The following is a 21,320-nucleotide window of genomic DNA, read 5'->3' as shown; positions in this document are numbered from 1 at the left end:
AGAACTGTACATGTGGCTTGGCCTGGATGCATCTTGACCAACCCGTGTCCGTTTTTGCCCGGGGGGGGGGGTCTCAGGGGCAGAGTGGCCCATGGCCCCTGCCATTTGGGAGCCCTCAGACAGGAGAGCAGAGGGCGGCTTGGCCACAGGGAGGGGAGACGTTTGCCCAGAAAAGCTGGACAGTCCCTGCACCATCACCCTGAGAGTAGGTGGCCAGACGCCACCTCCTGGGGCTGGCACCCCCCCTCCCCCGAGGTATGTGAGCTGAATCCAGCCAGTGCCCTGGATTCCAGAGGGACTCCCCACCCCATGAGGCATGCTGTGTTTCCAACATGGGCTTCTTTTGCCCAAGGGCTCACCGGCGTTTAAGGGGCTGAAGGGACAAAATCCACCACCACCACCCCAGTCTTTTCCGTCTCACCTGCTCTTGGGCTGAGACATTAACAAGAACGACCTGGCTGGGGATGGGGGTGGGGGCAGCCTTGTGGGGATGACTCAGGGGCTGACCCTCCAGGATCCGCTCCCTCTTTTGAGCCAGAGGGGCCTCCTCTGTTTGACTAGTCCTGAGAAGAGGCTTTGGGGCCACCCGCCTCTGGCAGGGGTGGGATGAGGGTTGTTCCTCCAGAAGCTGTGGGCTGTGGGGTGGGGGTGGGGGGCAGGCAACAGGTGGAGGGAGGGGGCTGCCCTTTGACAGAAGAGTCGCCTGTCCAGCTGAAGAGAGTGGGTCTGGGACCCCACAGGCAGGGGAAGGGGCTTCTTCTCAGGGGGGACCCATGACGGCTCCAAACAGGGAGGAGGGTCTCTCAAGGGGCTGTGCTCCCTGCTTGTTGGAGGGGAAGCCCACAGCATGGGAGGAGGGAGGGAGGGAGGGAGGGTCTGGGCTGCTGCTTTGCATGTTATGACACATGGGGGGGTCTTTGTGCCTGCGGAGGCCAGGAGGTGGGTCCTGACTGCCAGGTATGTTTCTTCCAGCCCCAAGAGGCCTTAAAAATGGGCCGTTCATCAGGGAAAAGGTTTGTAGTCTGGTCATGACTTGTTGCAAAGAATCCTCACACGTGTTTAAAGCTTCTCTATTTATTTCAGGAATGAACGTGCTGTATTTCTGAAGGCTTCTTTCTTTGGCAGCATCAACACCAGGCAATGCTGTCAATTTATTTATTTATTTATTTATTTATTTGATTTATACCCTGCCCATCTGGTCTATACAACCACTCTAGGCAGCTTACAATATAACATAAAACATTAAAACCAAGAATACTACATAAAACATCCAACAGGAAATTACAATACAAAATGAAGAGGAAATAAATAAAAAGAGTGAGAGAATAAAATCAAGAAATGACCGGAGGGAAGGCTTGAATGTACATCCATGTTTTTAAATGGCTTTTAAACAGGCAAAGCAACACCAAATCATTCTTAAAAGACTCTGCTGGTGTCAGAGAGAGCATGGAGTGGGGGGGGGGCTGAATTATTTTCCCCTCCCTGCACGCCTGAGGGAGCAGAGACTGAAGGGGCACTTACGCAGGAGCAGGACCCATATCATATCCCTTGCCTAATCTCGGACAATTGTGGTGGGATCTGCATACGGCTCTGCAGACCGCCTCTGTGCAAGGGGGGGGGGGAGACCAGGGGGTTGAGCGGGATGGAAGGTCTCCCTACCAAGGAAGGCTCTAAAGGTAAGTTTAAAGGCAAACAAAACTTTGTGAGTCTCCAGACTCTTTCTTGTCCTTGTGGTTGCTGTCCTCATCATCTTTTCCAGGAGCACATTGTGTCTTTGCACCAGAGGGATCCAGGGCTGTTTTGAACAGGGTCCCGTTCCTCACTCCACCCCTCTGCCCGTCTCCAGGCACAGGTTGCCTCTCAGCGTGCAAAGCTGGGCGTGGAACCCGTTTGGAAAGGACTGGCACAGCCGACAAGTTCCTTCCCGGGTCTGGAAATCTAGCTGTGACCCGTTACAATTTGGTGCAGAAGGCTTGCTTTTCTACCACGCTTGTTTCTATGATAACTACCCGTTTGGTCTTAAAATTAAGTTTATTGAACTCTTCTTGGATTTCCAGGATGGATTTTTGTTTGGTCTCAGGCAGGAAGAGGTAGAAAAGAAGTCCAGAAGCATAAAGGGCTCCCATGAAGATCAGGAAGCTGAACTGCTGGAAGCTTTCCTAGAGGGGGAAAAGGTGAGAAAGTGGACGCTTCTTCCTGTCCAGTGTGCTTGCCTTCGCGGGGTGGTGGTGGTTTAAAGGCAGGATCCCATTGCACACCACACATTGCCCTGCTCCCTGCAAGGCCCCTTCCAGGCAGAGTTTGCCCCCCACCCCCACCCCTCCAGTCCAGCCTTCATGGAGGAGAAGAAGGCTTGAGGGAAAGGCCAGGTCCCTTGTGAGCCAAAGGCACTCTTACCACAATAAACGGGAACGCCATTCCCATCACAAAGAAGCCAATCCAGTTCAGGATTCCAGAGATCACAAATGCAGAGGCTCTGGAGGTTTGGTCAAAGATTTCCATCCGAACAGAGGACATGGCACCAGCTGGGGAGGGAAGCCGAGAGCGTGGCTGTTGTGAGATCCTATATGGCAGTGGTCCCCCGACCTTGGGCCTCCAGATGTTTCTTGGACTTCAGCTCCCAGAAATCCTGGCCAGCAGAGGTGGTGGCAAAGGCTTCTGGGAGTTGTAGTTCAATAACACCTGGAGGCCCAACGTTGAGAGCCACTGCTATATGGAACATGGTCAAGTAGATGGATGCTACCTGTGTGTTAGAGAAACTGGAGTCAGTCAGTCTACTGAGGCCTGTTGCTGACCAACAGAGCCGAAGGCATTTGGAGGCTCAGGTTGCACACACCAAAATCAGGGGTGCTCGTTGTTCCATCCTGGAGCAGGTTCTCCTCAGGTGAAAGTACCACTGTAACCCGAGCTGGTCTCTTAAGCTCATTCATGTGTGGCCACCCGGAGAGCCTCACTGAGAGGGTTTCTTAAAAAAGCTAAATTCTAAAGCCTTTGCGCAAAACAAAAAACAAAAAAACAATAGCACATTTTAATGAAGCATGCAGCAGTTTACCTGGCCCCAATCCGAAGCAAATCACAAACCAGAAAATCAGGGAGAGGCTGCAATATGGCATCCAGAAGAACCTGTGCTACAAATAAAAATGGAATAAAGTGGTGTGCGAGTTTAGATGTTCCTCTTGGACACGCATGTGGTGGTGGTGGTGGTGGGGTCTCTGCCCCATCCCTAAGGTTGTCGGGCAACCTCTGGGGAGAGAATCTGTTCCCAGTAGGGCCACTAGCTGTGTTCCACAAGGGAGCAGCCCCATGTCAGCCACGCAGACCGCAAACCCGACCCGCTTAGGGGGACCCAGCAGAACAACTGCTAGCGCCTCTCTCCTGGGTCAAGGAGAGCCCTTGTCCGAGGGCTCCAGGAGGAGCAGCGCCAAGCCAGAGAGTGGCCAGAAAACACCATTTTCTATGGAAAGAGGATTCAAACAGCAGCTGCCCAAGGACTTCAGAGGGTTCCCCAGAAAGGGGAGTGGGGTGGGGTGGGAGAGGCCTTTTTGGGGGGGGGCAGGCCTTCCATCCAGCCTGCCTCCATCGCTTTCCCCACCACCTTGCCCTGGCCGGCTGGGGAGGAGGTGATGGAGCCCTCCCTTTCTGGCATTTGCCTTTGCACGGCTGGGGGCTGGTGACAGGAGGCCTGGCGGAAGAGACCTCCCCACCAGGGAGGTCCCCTCCCTCTGGTGCAAAAAGAGCCTGGACAGAGCTGCTTCCTCCTCCTCCTCCTCCTCCTCCTCCTCCTCCCCCCCTATCCATCCCACCCACCCACCACCCACCATGAAGGCAAGATCTTGGGCAGTGCAGCAGCTGCTTCTTGGTTGACCAGAGGCATCCACCTCTCAGCAGCAAAAGAGGGGCCAGGAAGTGTGGGTGAGGACCTGCCCTCTTACCTGGAGGGAGAGGGTCAGGGTGAGGAGGGCCAGGACCGTGGCCATCAGCCCATAGCCCCCCCAGAGCAGCACCTTTCTTCCCGAGCGCTCGATGATGAAGGTCTGGGTGAAGAAGAGACGGACAGTGAAGGGGGGGGGGCTCTGCAGCCACTTGGGCCTGCCAGCCCCAGCCCCACACTTGGGGCCGGCAGGGTGGTGGGTGGAGGGATTCCCCCATGAGCTCCCTAAGTCCCAAGGGCATCACCCTCTGGGAGAACCAGCCTGGTGTTGACAAATGTGGGCCACAAGGCCAGAGTTCTACAGGCGGGTGCTCAGCCAGCCCACAACAGCTGTAGCAGTGGCACACCGTGGGGCTTTCCCTAGCATCCTGCCACCCCCACCCCCCAAAAGATGTGCCACCCCTCTGCTCCAGAGACTGCCAAGGCTCCTGCCCAAACTGGGTCAAGAAAGCCCCGCCTGAGGAGAAAGAGGGACAATCCAAAGCTACGGGTCTTGTCTAAGCAGCGGGCCCCCTACCCCCACCCCCCACCCCGTGGACCCTCCTGCCTTCCTGTGGGTTGTAGACAGACAGGCAGAAACGGGGCTCCATGATCTCCCTCGGATACGATGGGCCCCCTTTTCCCAATCGGCTTCTCCTTCTTGGTGCAGATCCCCACAGAGGCATCCAGGTGAGAGGCCTGTGGGGCCTCTAGGACGCTGCATCTAAGGCTCCCACTCTGTGTGGGCTCCCCCTCCGAGCCTCTCCACTTCATTTGGGGGCTGGAGCCACCCTCCAATGTCCTCGGATTGCCCCTTGAGCCCCAATGGGCTGCTGGTGCGCCGCCTCCCCCAGCCCGACGTCCTCTTCCTCCTCCTCCTCTTCCTCTTTTGTGCTCTGGGGCCACTCACGCAGAGGACAGCAGAGAAGAGTTCACTGGTGCTGACCCCTAAGGACAGGTAGGGGATGTCGTCCGGGTGGAATCCTGCAGTGCTCAGCACTTCAAAGGTGTAGGCGTAGATCTGGGGGGGGAAAAGAGGAAGAAACCCTGGAAAATGGGGCCCACTCCAGGGACAGAGTGTGGCAGGCGAAAGCCCAAGTCCGGAGCTTGGCCAGCTGACCGATGAGCCGTCCTGGGCACCCCGAGTGGCCCACCCTGGGCAGGGAAGTCCACTTCGACGGGCAGCCGCGGCTGCTCCCCAGGGGACCAGACGGGCCCTTTCCTGGCCTGACCTAGAGATCCCCGGCCTTTCCAGGTGGCTACCCTGCGTAGCTTCTGAAATCGGACAAGAGAGCAGGTGATCATTGGCTCTTGGATGGACAAACGGGCCCAAGGGAGAAGGCACAGACTCCAGGCAGGGCAAGTGGGACCACAAGAGAGAAAGGTTTGGTTTTCCCCACAGCTCCCCTCTGGTTTTCCCTGCCAGAAGCGCCTTTTCCGGCGGAGCAAAGGGCCGACCCAACTCAACTGCCTGGATGCCGCTCAGCTGCAGGGTCACCCCAGAGAGAAGCAGGATGTACATCTGCCAGCGCAGGGAGGGCTCCTTGGCCACCTCCAGGATGCCTCGGCTCCGGGAGCTTTGCTGGGCCGCCTGCTCTTTCCTCAGGTCCTCCAGCTCCTCTTGGTGGTGGTGCTTTTCCCCCCAAAGGGTCTTCATGGCTGTGAGTCGGAGAGAAGGCGAAGACGACTTCGGGGCAAGCTCCCTAATCACCAGCTGGGCTGGACCGCCCACCACCCCACGGACGCCTGCAGCCCCCCCCTCCGGCACCACCAGCTGTGGGGCTCCACCGTGTCCCTGGCTCTGTCTCTCAAGGTGGGCCCCATATATAAATGCTGTTAACAATCACGGTGAGAAACGGAAAAGACGTGCCCAGAGGTGCTGCTTGTGCTGCAGAAGGAGGGCCTGGCTCCTCCGAAGCCCGAGGAAGGTTGTGGAGAAGCAGGCAAATGGCCAACAAGGAGAGTCTCTGCCATCACGTACCTTTCAAGCATCCTTCTTCGTCTCCTTTGTTCAAGAACAGATGAGGTGGCGACTCCGGGAAGAAGGGCAGTGTGAGCAGCTGGATCGTGGCAGCAATGCCCCCGAAGGCCATCAGGAGGGGCCACCATCTGGCACTTCCTAGGAGCTCGCTGTGGGGGGGGGGGGAACGACAAAGCAACCAGATGGGGACACAGGACCTTGCAGAGAGCAAGGGGGGAGGGAGAGAGAGAAAGAGCTGAAGCCAGAAGAGGTTTCCCTTTGGTTTCTGGCCCTCTTCCTGACCGCCTCTCCCCCCCCCCAAGTGGAGTCGCTGCAGCCCGGCAGATTCCTGTGCAGTGGGGGTGGGGGCAGGCGAGTGAACGGGCCTGTGCCAGGGGAGGGGAGCTGCCTATCCCACCTGGGAGAGGTGGGGGGGGTCTCTTTAAAGCCCCAACCCCCACATGGAAGAACCCTTTCTCGAAGGTCCTCAGTGCCCAAGTGGGAACAGACTCTACCTTTGTCCCAAGACTTGGCCCATGACTTTGCCCAGGCTCCAGAAGATGGAGGCCGTGGAACTCGAACAGCCACGGAGCCTCTTGGGAGAGACTTCCCCGAGGTACTGCGAGTGGAGAAGAGCGCACATGCCTTGAAGGGGAGACGGAGGGAACGGCGGTGAGGGTGGCAAGAAGCAAAACGGTGCCCTATCGCCCGGGCGTGGCCGAAGCCGGATCCCTGGGCGGCAGGGGACCAAGTCCTCTGCCGCCTCGGGGGTGCTTCCAACCCTCAACCCAACCTTCAAACCAGCCGGCTTTGTTTTAGCAAGAGGTCATCGGGGAGTGAACAGAAGCTTTGTTTGCTTTGCAATGGCTAAGGGCACGAAGAATCCACCCCGGCTCTTTCTGAGCTAGTGATTCCTCCAGAGAAATGCCAGCGGTGGCGTCTGGGCCAGGCTGCCGGAGGACACAGCAGGACCGCACCTGCACTGAGGCCACACAGGAAGCGGCCGGCCAGGAGCATCTCGTAGGACTTGGCCGCCTTGCTGAGGCCCAGGAGGAAGGCGCTGGCCACCATCAGCAGGTTGTTGCCCAGGAGGCAGCTCTTCCTGTTGAGAGAAGGACAGAGGTGGGACCTGTGACCCCCCCCCGAGGGAGCCCAAGGGGGTGCCCCCACCTGGGCAGGGGAGCTCCGTTGGCCGTGGCCAGGTGTTGGATGGTGGGGGAACCCAGGTTCACAAACCTCACAAGGTGACCCTGGGTCCCCCCAACTCACCCGCTTCACAAGGCTGTTGCTGTAAGGACAAAGTGGGGGTGGGGTGGGGGGAGCCCAAGCATAGCCAGCCTCAAGGATTCTGGGAGTTGAAGTCCAGAGGTTGGGAACACCTGCCCAGGAGCTGTTAAGGGCAGAGAAGGCGGCTGCCCCTCTCCCAGGGCCTGGGCAGCTGGAGTGGAGCCCATTCTCTCCAGTTCCACAAGAGATCCTTCCTCCCAGAGGAGCAGGGAGCCCTCCTGCGCCGCCACCTTCTCCCACCCGTCTCCTTGCATGTCGGGGGGGTGGGGGGGGTGGGGAGGGGAAGGGAGGGGAGGGGAGGGGAGGCTGGCCCTTGCGCTTGTCTTCTTCTCAAGGGCTCAGGATAGGACAGGCTCCCAGGATAGGACAGGAGCAGGGATCCTTCCACAGACCCGCAGCGACACTAAGGGCACAGTGCACAAGTGTTCACACGGCAGGGACTCGAGGGCGCCCTCGGGCAGAGTGGCTCTAGCGGAAGCCACCTGCTCTTTCTCACAAGCCTGGCTCCAGGGAGGAGGCTTCAGGGCTGCCCCCTCCCAAGCCCAAGGGTGCCCCAACCCCAGCCAGCCGCAGCCACAGAGCAACCGGCTCCCCAGCTGGCAGCTCAGCTTGGCTCGGCTTTAAGAGTTCTGCTTGAAACATGAACATACTTTCCATATTTTGTGGTCAAGCGTCCACTGGCCATAGAGCCCAGGAGCCCCCCCAGACCAAAGATGGACACAATCAAGGACCAGAGCAGGGTCAGGGTTCTGGGGGCCACTGGGAGGCCAGACCGTTCCAGCGAGGTCTCATTGATCAATGTTTTCACATGCTGGAAAAGAGAAAATTTCTCGGGAGCCATTGGGGCGACTATACTAGCAGGTCTTAGGCTGATGCTGCTTGTAGACAAACGCTCTGGGGCTGGTCGTTATGGATGATGGATGCTCTGCCCTTCTGCAAAGTAAATTGGTGAGCAGCTGGTAGAGCCTCTGAAATACTGTCAGCACAGGAGAAGGGATGTGAAAAAAGGGCCTGCCAGGAATGTGGGAGCCAGCAGAGAACCCACCCCAGCTCGTCCTCCTGGCTGTCGCTGTCTTTGAACATCCCGTGAAGTGGGAGCCTTTCTTTACGGCTCTTTACCTCCCCTGCTCTTGACCTTGCAGGGGTCAGCTCTTGCAGGGCTTCTGGGCGTTGGGAGATGCAAGCCAAGAAGCCCCTGTGGGGTTGGCCCCTCCCCCCATGGCCCCACTTAACAAAGCACTTCCCTTTATCTCAGAAAATCTCCGCAGGACTGTCAAAGTGGTGCTTTCACAGCAGCAAACAACCAAAAGGCTGCTGGATTCATGGGGTGGGGGGGAGGAAAAGGGGGTGCGATAAGTTGAGCACACATAGGCAGGGGCAGAGGGTGATGCAATGGTGTTTTAAAACTACTCTAACTTGTTTGCAAATGACCGCACTTTGCCCTAAGATCTTTGAATACAGGCTTGGGTATAAACATTGCAGTAAATCAATCGGTCGGCATTCCAAAGATTTACTTAGGAGGAAAGGCCAAGGTGGATGGTATTTGGGCACTGTCTGAACCTTTTCCACTCCCCCAGAACTTTTAAGTGGTCGGAGAGGAACACCCTGGTACCCAGAGGGTCTGGAGTGCCCTGGCATCTTGGAAGAGGGCGCTCCCGCCACCCTGCTGCCCAAGGGCTAGGTTCTTCCTGCAGCACCGGCTGCCCCAGGAAGAGCTTTGCTGCGCCACATCCCTACTTACCACTGAGGCGTAGGTGATCATAGAGGCTTGAAAGCCAAGCTGGAGCGATCCACCAATTCCCAGGACAAGCATCATTTGAAGGAGGCGTGGGTACTGGAGCTAGGAAGCAATTCAAAGACTGCTGGTTTTATTCTACCAAAAGCTTGTTTCCTACTCCTTGACAGCAGCTTGCCTTTCCTGTTCCAGCTCATTTCATATCAGGCAACAAAGGGGACCAAGTAAGAGGGTGGACACACACACACCCCTACACCCAGCTGGAAGCACCCAGTCCAGGAAGTGCCCTCCTGTTTCATATGACCCTGTATCTTTTTTTTTAATGCTTTGAGTCTGTTTTCAAAATCTGTCCTATGGCACATTGCTTTCAGGACCTTGGTGGGAGCCTGAGAGAGAGGAGAGGAGAACCTGTTAGTTAGGTTCTTTTTGGTGGTGGGGGGGGGGGGGAGGACACTTAAGGGCCACCGTTCCTGCCCTCTCTGGAAAGACCCCTTGGTTGAACTCTTCCACCATTTGGTTTCTAAGATGCAACAAAGGCTCCGAGTTACAGACACAGTCAAGACCATCTGCTGGTCCTGAAAGGGTGAGAAGTCAGACCAGCCCTCTGCCCTGTCCTCAGCCCAAATCTATGGAAAGATAAAGTGGGCTTTAGGGTGGTTTTTATCTTAAATTAATTTGGTGCCAGTGATGTGCTGTTTCAGCAAATGGGAGGAGGCAGTTTTCCAGGTATCCTGGGCTCCAGGACATCTAGAGCCTTTGAAGCCAACACCAGAATCTTGAAATGTACTCTTAAGCAAGTGAGAGGTGGTGAAGTTTGCTCAAGACTGGTAATAGATGATCTTGACATCACACACACAAAAAAACAGTTGGCCAACCACTAGCATTATGTGCTGTGTGTTTCACTAGCATGTTGCACTATAGAACCTCTAAATTGCTTTCAAGGGCAGCCCCTTGCAAAGCATAATGCAGTAGTCTAATCAAGAAGCAATTAAACCATCCTAGGAAGGGGCACAATGGGCATATGAGCCAAATCTGGGCAAAGGAACACCTGGCCACAGACACCCCCAGGACTGCCAGGGACAACGCTGGGCAAGATGTACCTTCTGTGGAACAAGAGTTGTCCCATCAAAGGTGGCAGCAGTTTGAATCCCACACAATTTACTTTAGAAAATAACATTCATAGCTAATACTTTCTTCCCAAACACTAGGCAGGGTTCTCACCTGGGACTTGAAAGAAGCCCTCACTGACCCTCTCTACCTGGCAACAACGGGCTTTGCAAGCAGAGTGGCCTTCCAGCAAAACCAGCTGCCCCCCCCCCCCCCGCGGCCAGGCCTGACTTACCAAGTCCCTGAGGGAGCTGCCTTCCATCTCTGCCCCAGGGCTGCCTCCTGGATCCGGGCTGCTTCTGAGGGAGGGTGGCCACCGAGTTCAGTTTCCAAACCCTCCCTGGTCTTGGTGAGGGCAGGTGGTACAAGGTTAATGTTTCAGCCTGGCTCTTGGGCCATGAAGTGATGTCACCCAGCGCTGCCCAGTTCCGTTCAGGGGCTGGGTGAGGGTTCAAGGCCTGGGATAATATTCATTAATAGGTCAACCATAATTTAGTCAGGGAGCCCAGCGGGAGTGGGCTTCACATCTAAGCCTCCAACCTGGATGCCAGCCTGATGCTTGCGATGGGCAACTCCCCGAATGATCTAATCTCCGCTGCCCTGCCTGCTTCAGAGATTGGAGGCAAGTAAGGGTGGAGGAACAAGGGGGGGCCTCTGCCTCCCCCTCCTACAGCGATGACTTTAACGCAGACAGACAGACGGCATTGCAATGATGACGCATGCATTGCAAGCATAAACACCTGCAACCCCCCGCCATGCAGTTTTCTTCCCTCCAGGAGATACTCCTGGGAAAAGTGGCTGGATGGCAGGAGGGGAAGAGACCAGGCACTCCGTGGCTCCGTGTCCTTCCTTCCCCTGGCCAGGTTCAGTGCACCTGCATCCCACCTTTTCCTCAGCAAGCTCTACTTGGCACTCCCCACTTCCGCCTCCCCCCCACAGCCCTGCAAGGCAGGTCAGTCGGAGAGAGAGTGAGCGAGAAAGACTGGCCCTGGGTCACCTGCTGAGTTTCATGGCTGAGCCATGGCTCCATCCCAGCTCTCTCAAGGAGAGTCCAGCATCCTAACCACTACTCAGCACTGGTTTGTGCTGCCTAACCTAATTGGAAGCAGGAGGGAGCCCTCCTGGACCGTAGGGACCTGAGCCTGCCTCTTGGGCTTCCCAGGAAACCTGCTTTTTGCTGGAAAGCTGCTGGTCCCCGGCTGTTAAGGGCTGTCCCTTGCCTTCCTTCTGGGAGGGCACTGGAGTTCTTCTTTCAGAGGGACCAATGGGCTCCCCCCCACCTCCATTGCTCCTGGGAATCTTTCCGAACACCCCAAGCCAGGCTCTGCATGAGGTGCTTTTGCAGCGACACCATCCTCCCAGAGAGTTTTGCACCTGAACTGAATTCTGTGCCAGTAAGGAAAGTTCAAGGCTGGCGAGCCACTGGCTACACACCCTCGGGGAGAGAGAGAGAGAGAGAAGCATCTCCCAGCCCCTGAAGTGCAGAGCTGTGGCTCAGCCGGAAACTGGGCAGAGCAGGGCCTCGGATGGACGGATGGGTTCTCCTCATCCTTTCTTCTCTCACTCGGCAGATACCTGCCTAGGTCATCTTTCAGGGGGCTTGGAAATGAAATGCCCAGGAAACCCATTACCAAAACTTTGCATTCATGGAGGCGTGAAGAAATGAGAGCAAATTCTCTTTATTTTCAGGGTATGCAAATAAAATCATTTTAAAGCAGAAGATAACAGAAACATGATTTATGACAGAGATGAGCTAGTTTTATACAGTGTGGGCTATTCCGGAACACAGGAGGAAAGAATGACTATCAAGAAATGCAGCAAAGCGATCCAAAGAGAAAGCGCCCAAGACGCCTGGAACCTTGTGCTCCTCAAGAACTGGGCTTTTCCTTCACACTTACCTTCCAGTAACAAGAAATGTGGCCTTTCAGAGGACCGTATGGCTTGCCCAATGAAGAAGAGGCACGATAGGAGAGGTGAGAAGCATGGGACATGGGGTCAAGGGGCTAAAGGGCCAGAGGACGGGCAAGCAAACCAGGTGCAAAAAATGGCCCCTTTTGATTTGATCCTGAACCTGTCTGTGCATTTAGTAAACTCTCAGTACCAGCAGACAAACAAATTCAAGCCCTCTACAGTCTTGCAACAGCCAGAGCTGAATCTGCAAATCTGCCATCAGCTCGACCTGAGGGATGTAAGGCAGGAGGTCCCGGTGGAACCCCATGTGAACTGCTGCTGGGGGGGGGGGGGGTATAAGGGTCGATCCATGCAGGGGGAGGAAGGGGGAGTCCTGCCGGGGTGCCACTTTTCAGGGTTGGTCCATCCATTAACTCTGCAGGGGGGGGCATTGCTATGGCCCACCGTCCTTTGCTGGGGAACCACCGAGCCGTCTCCCCAGAGGTTCTGCACCTGCCAGTCATCCCTTCTTCTCTTCTTTTGGAGCTTTTTCCTTGTCCTTGCTCGGGCTGGATGGGCATAAGCTGGCACAGACAGTCCACGGGTGTAGCAGCCATGCTTGTCTCTGGATGCAGTCTGGAAAAGCACCATTATTTGGCTCACTTCTGGGGGCACCATGAGAGACCCAGAGAGCATCAATGCAGATGGGAAAGGCCATTTTCCACCACCACTCCCGGTCTCCCTTTGGAAGCTGGGGGCTGGTTTGCAGTCTGCCAAAAACAAACTTTCCGGAGACGGCATAGCCACAGAGTGCAAATGCTTCCCTGTGGCACCCCTTGAAATGTCCTTTCTCCACACCAAGCAGTCCAGGGAGCTGAGTTTGGTGAGGTGCTCAGAATTCTGTGCTGTGGTTCAGGGTGGTTAGATGTGTTCTCTAGCAGAGGGTCCAAAGCACCCCAAAACCTCGCACGCCTCACATTTCTGTAGGAAGGAACCACCATTGTGGAAGGGTGCCAAACGGCGGCCACTCCAGAGCATGGGGATGTTTCCAAGCCAGAGGGCTTTTCGGGTGGGCCGAGAATGTGGTGGGAGGGAGGGAGGGAGGAATGGCTGCAGGAGCACATCCATGGGCACGGAAGGCCAGCTGAACCCCAGTCCTGAAAGGGGAGAAGGAGTGGGAGCCCGTGCAGGGACAGATCACGGGCTGCCACCTGGACTACAACTCCTCCTTCCGATTCCGGTGCCCATTGGGGGGATCTGCTCTTCTTGCAGCCCTAAGGCTGGCTCACTCAGAAGCTGGAGTAGACGGACTGGTCCTCCTGCAACCCCCTCCCAAGAAAGGCAGGGAGCTTCTTTCCAAAAGGGATGCTCTGGAATCCTGCAAACTCCTCTGTGATTTCTGCAATGGATTTCCCTTTCGTTTCTGGGAGGAAGAGGTAGAAGAACAGGCTGGTGCCCAGGAGGACAGCCGTGAAGATGAGGAAGCAGAAAGGACCCAGGCTTTCCTGGAAAAGGACCCAGGAGAACAAGGATTAACCCTAGATGGCCCAAGGGGGCATTGAGCTAGACTCCGCCCCCCCGCCCCCCTCAGAGTCTAGCTCAATTACTGGGGGATGTTTCTGGGAGGTGGGGCATGGCTGCTATGGGGATACAAGTGAGAGAGCGAGAGCGAGGGGGCTCCAGGGCCGGGCAGAGCTGGGTGGCTTCCTCTGTCCCCAAAGCAGACATCACTCAAGAGAGCCCCTCGGTGGGGGGGGGGGCTCTGCCTGGTATAGAAAAGGCCTTGGCTCCAGTCCCTGGGAAGAATCCAGCCTGAATTGCAGCCTTCTCTGCCCACCAGAGCCGCCGCCCCCCCTTGGGCTCTCCTAGGTACTACCTGCCACATCGAAGTGTGTGTTCATGTCACTGTTACTTGGGCCACCCTGACAGACCCCCCCCCTCCTGCCCTTTGCAACTGTGGTGCTCAGGGAGGCTCTTCTAAAATACATTTTAATCCATGGAGAGGGCTTTGGCTGAGGGCCCCCCTCCCACCACTCCCTGCCCCCCCCCAAAGCCCTTCAGAAAGGGGCCTCACCTGGGACCACACTAGCGGGGGGGGGGGGGAGAGAGAGAGAAACAAAGGATTCTGCTGGGGGGGGGCACTGACCACAGCAAATGGGAAGGTGATCCCCAGGGCAAAGAGTCCTGCCCAGTTCAGGCAGCCGCCCATCACGAAAGCTGCTGGTCTGGACGACTGGCGGAAGATCTCCATCATGACGGCCATGGTGGCTCCATCTAAGGCAGGGGGTGGGGGTGGGGGTGGGGGTGGGAGGGACAGAAAGCAGCCCCAGGTCTTGTCTCTGGATTCCCTCCTCCCTGCCTTTTCCTGCACAGCTACGGAGACCGGCAGCCACCTTTTCAGGAGGGCAGGAGAGGCTATAGGGCAGGGGGAGACCATGGGCAGCAATGGCTTCCCTTGGGTGCTGGGAGGTTGCAGGGGGGGCAATGCAGCATGGGGTGCCCCCTCTCTCCTAGATCCGTAATAACTGGCTGTGGCAGCCACTGCGCAGGGTCGTCAGAAGGGGAAAGTTCAGAACCCCAATCTCTCTGGCGAGTAAGCCACCCCCCCCCCCCAGGGCCTCCAGGTACCGGGTGTAGGTCTCCCTCCTCCCCCCCCCCCCGCCCTTCTACTCACTTGGTCCGACTCCAAAGATGAAGACAAACAGGAAGAGCAGAGTCACGCTGCAATAAGACATCAGGGGGTATTTGTTCTGTGGGGGTAGCAGAGAAGAGGGGCCTTGCAAAAGCTTCCTCCGACCCAGAGCCCCCCCCCATACCAGGAGTTCTCTCGGGAGTCCGAAAAACACCGGCGACCAAGCGCCTGCCCCCCCCACCTCCCCGCTGCGGACGGGCCAGGCCATATTTCTCCGCAGGTGGCGGCTACAGTCCAGCCCAGCCCAGCCCAGCCCCCCTTTCCCTACCCCCGGAAAAGGTCGGGAGGGGGCGGGCGCCCTGGCTGTCCAGAGAAGGCCTCGGCCGTCACTCCCCCGGCGGAGAGGAGGAGGCCGAGGACCGGCGGCAATGATAAGGGATGCTGACGGGCCTCTGCCTGGATTCCTCCCCGCCGGCCGAGGCGAGGAGCGGGACCCAGAGCAGGAGGCGAGAGAAAGGGGCTTCCACTTGGGTGGGGAATCCAGTCCGGAGGATCCTCAAAGCGGCCGAGCCGCCGTCCCTCCGAAAGGGGGGGCTGAGCCTCCCAGAAGCAAGCCGCTCCCCCCCCCCCGGTCAGGCGGGGGTTCCTCCCTCTGTGCAGCCCTGCCGCCAATGGAGGAGAGAGGTCAGAAGCGGGGCTAAGGGGCGGCGGGGGGGGGGGGCGGGGGGGCGCCCCTACCTGCAAAGTAAGCGAGACTGTGAAGAGGAGAAGGCCCAGAGCCATCAGCCCGCAGCCTTTCCAGAGGAGGCTCCGCCGCCCGAACCGCTCAATGGTGAGGACCTGGAGGAGGGAAGGGGCCGCCTTTCACTGGGAGCGGGAGGGGCACCCCCTTGAGGGGGGCGGGGGGGGGGCGGGGGGCGCAGCTGCTGGCCGGCCGCCTTTGCCCGAGCGGCGCTGGGGCCCTTTTCCAGAGGCCAGGCTGCCTCCCCCCCTCCCGCCCCCGGGCATCTCTGCCAGCAGGCCATGCCCTCCGACTGCCAAGGATATCAAGGGGAGCAGGACAGCCGCCTGGCCGGCCCGGACTCCCCCTTCCCCTTCTTGTTCGTGGGAGCGGACGGGGGGAGAACAGCAGGGGCAGCCCCCCAGCCCGTCGGGGAGCCGATCCGGAAGGAGGCCAATCGGTGGGCAGGCGTCAGACCGCGTCGTCGGCCCTCCGGGCCCCGGCAGGCGGGAGGGGGCGAACCCTCGGGAGGAGCCCGGACGGGCGGCGAGGGAAAGGCTACCGATGCGCGCCCACCCCCGTTCCCACCCGCACGAGCAATCGAAGAAGGGAGTCTCTTGGCAGCCTTGCCCGGGCTTACCGGAGCCCTCTGAAGGCCCTGGACTACCCACTGCAGGACAAGGAGGCAAGCAAGGGGCACCGAAGGGCAAGACGGCAAAAGAGGCCGCGCGCCCTTTCCTGCCCTTCCCTTCCGCCCCCCCCCCCCCCGTTTTGTTGACCCGCGAGAAGCGCCCGCCTTGGCGGGAGTCGGAAGGGAGCGGGTCTTACGCAGAGCACCGAAGCGGAGAGCTCGCAGAAGCCGAGCCCGAGCGCCAGGTAAGGCAGGAGCCGCTCGGCGAAGCCCACCCGGCGGAAGACCTCGGAAGCGTAGAAGTAGACCTGGCAGGGGTGAGGTGGGGGGGGCGACAGAGACGGAGACTGAGCGGTTCCTTCCCCTTCCCTCCGTCCCTCCCTCCCTCCGCGGGGATTCCGGGGAGACCCTCCAGCCTCCTTTTGGTCGGGGTCGCCCCGCGAAGCCGCCGTCGGGGGGTCGGAGGCGCGGACCTTGTCTGACCAGCTCCCAGCCAGCGGCCCCTCGACGGAGCGAGTCTGCGGGCGGCCAGAACCGCCGCAGCCCCCGCCCCAAAAGGCAGCGTCTGTCGGGTGGGGGGGGGCTGGGAGCTGCCTGGGCCGTGTCCCTCCCCCGCCCCTCCCGGGCGAGCCCTGCGGGGGGGGGGGAAGTGGGGGGGGAGTCGCTCAACTGCATTGATCCCGCAGAGTTGGAGGGTGGCCACGGCGGCCAGCAGGACGCGCAACTGCCGGCGCTGGGATCCGTCCCGGAGAAGCTCGCGGGGGCTTTGCACTCGGCGGCCTTTCCCTTCCGCGCCTGCCTCTTTCTTCAGGTCGTCCAGTTCCTCCCGGTGGTCGCCCGAGCCCCAGAGCTGGTCCATGGCTGGAAGGAGGGGCGGGGATGGGAAGAAGGAGAGAGGCCAGCTTCAAGGGCAAAGCCGGCGGGTGAAAGAAGCGGCACAGAGCGCTCCGGGCAGGCACACGCCCCCCCCCCTCCGCCCAATGCCCGTGTAAGCGCCTGGAAGGCCCTTTTCTCGCAGGAAGACTTGGCTAGGAAGGGGGTTGCCTCGCCCTAAAGCCAACCGGCCCGTTCGCTACCAACCCCTCCGGTGCCCTTCGAAGGCGCTCCCGCCGAGCTGGGCTCCAGAAAGGGGCGGCCTGTGCGCGCCTCTCCTTCGGATCAGGGAAAAACCCAGCCCTTTCCCTGCTCACTCCTTGGTCAGTGTCTCTGAGCCGAGCCTACCTCACAAGACTGTTGTGAGGACAAAGCCCCCCCCCCTCCGCTCCAAGGAAGGGCGAGTCAAACGTCCAAGAGCGAAAAGAAAACTTTGGCAGCGGAGAAAAGGGGGAGGGGGAGGGGCTGGGAGGAGAGACGCGGTCGGGAGCGGAGGGGGACCCTTGCCAAGGAAGCGCCCCGCTCTGCCCCTGGCCTTGGCCAGGGAGCCCCATTCTCTCGAGGACGCCCCCAGAGCGGTTACCTCTGAGGCAGGCGCCTTCGTCCCCCTTCTCGATCAAGAGGTGCGGCGGCGATTCTGGGAAGAAGGGGAGGGCCGTCAGCTGGAGCAGGGCGGTCGCCCCCGTGAAGGCGAGCAGCCACGGCCAGGAGGACTCGGTCCCCAGACATTCCCTGGAGAGCGGAGGGAAGGAGCCCGGAGAGGGGCGCTGAGGAGCCGGGAAGCAGGCGGAGAGGGGAGCCTCTCCCCGCCCGGCCGCCCCCCTTCCCCCCCCCGCTCGGCGGTCTTTGGGTACCTGAGGCCCAGGATCTGGCCCAGGCACTTCCCCAGGGACCAGAAGAACCCGGAGGTGGCGTTGGCGAAGCCTCGCAGCCGCTTGGGGGAGATCTCCCCTGCGTACTGAGGGTGGATGGTCAGGCAGAAGCCTGCAGGGACGACAGCAGAAGAGAGAGGTCGGCCGGGCCCCAAGGAGGCGCCCGGAGCCCCTCTCCCCTTTCTCCGCCCCGCATCTCTGCCCGACCCCGAAGGGCTCTTCCATCCTTTTTCGTAACGGAACGAGCGCCTCTTCTCCTCACGGCTCAACAACCCGTTCTCCCCTCCCCACGGGAGCGCGATGGGCGCTGCCCCCCCCCCCCGCCGTCGCCTGATCCAGACTGCGGGACTGGGGGAGGGAAGAGACGCCCCGTCCTGACGGGGGGGGGGGCGATCGGGGCCTGCTGCCCCTTGGAGGGAGGGTGCTGGGCCCTCCTGCCTCCGGGGACGCCGGGCCCTCCTCCCCCGCCGCGCGGAGACCAGGCGGGCCGGCCTCTTCCTCCTGGCGCGGCTCGCCGGCTACCCTTTGGGGCACCGCTGGCCTCAGTCTCCCTCGTGCCCAGAAGGTGAACAAGCCCAAGAGGATTCTCTCTGCCGCCCCACTAAGAATCTCCTAGGGATGATGGATCCGGACCACCACCACCACCCCGCCTCCGCCTCCCAGCTCCCGCTGCCCAGGTGGGTGCAAAGTGGGCCCCACGCCTTACCGGCAGCCACTCCGTAGAGGAAGCGCCCGACCATGAGCATCTCGAAGGATTTGGCCCTCCGGCTGTAGCCCACGAGGAGGGCAGTCCCAGCCACCAGCACGTCCACGCACAGCAGACTTTTCTTCCTGCACCCACGTCCGCCCGGGCAGCAAAGGGGACCGGGAAGAAATGGCCGGGGTCATTTGCTCCGCTCTCCCTCCCGCCGCCCTGAATAGCCCTTCCCTCCCGGTCTGCGACAACCATTCCAGCTCCCCTCCTCCAATCCCCCCCCCCCACCAAGGCTCCCCTGCTGCTCCCACCCAGGGCGAGCATGCTGGCAGCTGGAGAGGAGGAGGAGGAGGCGAGCGGCCTGGTATGTCCTCAGAGGACAGTGGCTGCAACTTCAGACTTCCCGGGAAATGGGTCCCATTTAATTCTGACTATCATGCAAAGAGATCGAAACATTTCCCTCGGCTGGAAGACCTGACAGTGCCCTTCATAGCAGCCAAATGCAGCAAAATCACAACCATACAGCAGTGTGAAAAGAAAAAGGAAATAAATGCATCACATCTTTTTGCTATGAAGACATTAGAGGCAGCCTGTCTTTAGAAGAGGATGAACCTCCTGTGCTGATTATGGGTGAGTTTCACATTCTCAGCTCCTGGGGTTTACAAACTAGTTTGCTTTGTTCCTGACTGGTCTTTAGGACTTAACCTCCCAGAATAGACACGTTCTAGATGGGCGGTATATAAATCTAATAAATAAATAATAAAATAAATAAGCACATTTTTCTTTTCTCAAACTCAGCCATGTCTCTCCAACACCAATGTGTTTCTACTGCTAATTATAGAGTATCTATAACATTGGATTAAAAATATATTCCAGCAGTCCCTTCTAAAGCAAAGCCAGGGACCCAGGAAAGAAAATTATCTCTGTGGGTTTGTTTCCCAGGCTTCCCCCCCCCGCCCCCAATGGGGCCAAAAGCTTCCAGGGGTTCTTTGCTGCCCCATCTCTGTCAGGCAGACGTACTTCCCGTATTTCACTGTCAGGTGTCCACAGCAGAGGGACCCCAGCAGCCCTCCAGCGCCATAGACGGACACGATGAAGGACCAGAGAAACAGGAGGGTCGTTTCGTGCAGAGGGGATCCAGTGCGTGCCATCCAGGTCTCGTTCATAAATCTACGGATATACTATGGCAGAGAAGAGGGTTGCATGAGGAAGCAGCTTCCGCTCGATCCCTTCCTCTCCTTAGCAGGTAAAGACACCTGTCCCAATTTGAAGGGCTTTAGATGACCCCAAACTCTGGGAAATGATAATGATTTTTAAACAATTAGCTCAGCTACGCTGGATTTCTACTCTTTTAAAGGAAGCTGTCTTATTTTTTAAAAGTCAGGATAGATTTTGAGCTTCTGGCTGACCCCAGTTGATGGCGTTCTCCAGCTGGCAGCATTCATTTCAAGCCCCTGAAATAGGAATGTGATTCTCGGGAGGGGGTAGTTTCATGGGAAGGTCACGCCTGCCTGCTTTGCCCAATGGGGCACGAGGGAAAGACATCATCCCTCCGCATCCACCTCCCCACCAAAACAGGAGATGGTCTCCGCGGAGGGGGCCGCTTACCACAGAGGGATAGTTGATCACCGAAATCTGGTATCCAATTGAGAGGTTGCCACCAATCCCCAGAACCAGGATCATTTGTAACAGCTTCTGGTACTGGACCTGCACAGGGGGACAAAGCACAAAAGCTGCCCAAGACAACCAGCACCCCCCCCAGCCCTCCCCTTTTAGCAAGAGAGCAAGGCTCCTGTTGGAGGTGACAGTGGCTGTGGGTTTGCCCTCTGGGGACCCTTCCAGAGCTCATCACAGAAGGAATCCTTGTGACTGCTCTCCTGCAAGCATAAATTAGGCCAGGGGTTTGCTTAACTCTGTTCCACTTCTGTGCTCCCTGTAGTAGCAGGTGCACATAAGGCGGGGGGCTCCCCCCCTTAAGGTTATGTTGGTTCTGATTCAGATTGTGTCGTAAGAACAAGAGTTGGGGGGGGGAGAGGGTCCCTAGAGGAAGGGAGGGCGGGAACACACACACACACACACACACACACACACACACACACACACACACACACACACACACACACACACACACACACACACACACACACACACAAAGGCCTTCTTGGAGAAAGAAGAGAGCAAGGAGGCCCCTGTGGATTGCCGTGGGGGATTGCATGGCCCAGAGAGAAAGAAACCGGGTTTCTGGGGAGGACACAGAGCACAGGTCCAAGTGGGGGGGGGGTGTTCCATAGAAGTTGGGGAGGGACTGACAAGAGACAAAGGAGGTCTGTTGCTTCCCTGGCACCCCCCCACACACACACACTTCAGATTGGTGCCCACTGCAGGACAGGGGGACGGACGAGACCAGAGGAGTCACCTCCCGGCCCGGCTCTGACCAAGCCGAGATGCCAGCCGAGCAGGAACTGGCAAGGCTGGCTCTTCCTCCCTCCCAAAGGCTCAGCCTGGCAACCTCCCACATGTGCTGCCGCCCTTGCCCCATGGCAGGGGCACCCACTCTGTGGGGCAGGTGTTACTTACCAGCACAGAGCGCAGCCCCTCCATTCTGAACGGACAGACATGCAGCTTAGAGTGGGGAAGGAGCCCTCCTGGCACCAGCCGGCTCTCAGTGCCCGCTTGATGGCATAGGAGAGGTGGCACTGATGGAAACCATGACATCCAAGTTAAAATTAACTGCCTCTGGGCAGGACAGAGGAGCGCTGGGTTGAATCAACCATTAATATCCGTAGGAGGCAACCGGGAAGGGTTCACGGAGGGAAAGGTCAAACGTGTCCAGGCATAACAACAGCCAACGGCCCTATGGTTGATCTCATGGTTCAGGAGGGAGAAGGGGGTTCCATCTTATCTCTTATGCAGTCCTTGGGTTCTGGACCACTGATTCTAAAACCCCACAGAGTTCTTCACTGCTCCGCTTGAGTGGAGATCTGCTCCCACAGGGCTCGGGAGAGTGA

At 58.6% G+C, this 21,320-nt stretch overlaps 2 protein-coding genes across 2 annotated transcripts in view; both read right to left on the bottom strand.

Moving 5' to 3' along the window:
* Nucleotides 1-21,320, bottom strand: part of DDX51 (DEAD-box helicase 51) — a 48,284-nt gene that overhangs the window by 25,102 nt on the left and 1,862 nt on the right. The window lies entirely within an intron of this gene.
* Nucleotides 1,150-20,989, bottom strand: LOC110081990 (uncharacterized). The gene is made up of 23 exons (XM_078381910.1): nt 20,890-20,989; nt 19,921-20,019; nt 19,333-19,493; nt 18,325-18,449; nt 17,601-17,730; nt 17,095-17,478; nt 16,544-16,775; nt 16,071-16,181; nt 15,260-15,361; nt 14,564-14,639; nt 14,036-14,163; nt 13,180-13,394; nt 10,235-10,295; nt 8,899-8,997; nt 7,808-7,968; nt 6,848-6,972; nt 6,386-6,515; nt 5,892-6,040; nt 4,821-5,569; nt 3,933-4,034; nt 3,053-3,128; nt 2,398-2,525; nt 1,150-2,159 (listed from the first exon to the last, which is right to left on the bottom strand). Exons 1-23 carry the CDS (start codon nt 20,911-20,913, stop codon nt 1,953-1,955), a joined length of 3,774 nt encoding a protein of 1,257 aa, XP_078238036.1. The 5' UTR covers nt 20,914-20,989; the 3' UTR covers nt 1,150-1,952.

Source organism: Pogona vitticeps, chromosome 14, assembly GCF_051106095.1.
Source record: "Pogona vitticeps strain Pit_001003342236 chromosome 14, PviZW2.1, whole genome shotgun sequence".
In the NCBI taxonomy this organism is placed as follows: Eukaryota; Metazoa; Chordata; class Lepidosauria; order Squamata; family Agamidae; genus Pogona; species Pogona vitticeps.
Note: the sequence above shows the minus strand (reverse complement) of the source record. Positions and strands in the feature narration are given on the sequence as shown.

Coding starts and splice junctions, on each gene's coding strand:
- LOC110081990 (XM_078381910.1), bottom strand. CDS start 20,913: ATGGAGGGGCTGCGCTCTGTGCTG. Junction 10,296..13,179: donor TCCGTCTACTCCAGCTTCTG/AGTGAGCCAGCC, acceptor CTCCCTCAGAAG/CAGCCCGGATCCAGGAGGCA. Junction 6,516..6,847: donor CCTGTGTGGCCTCAGTGCAG/GTGCGGTCCTGC, acceptor CTCCCCTTCAAG/GCATGTGCGCTCTTCTCCAC.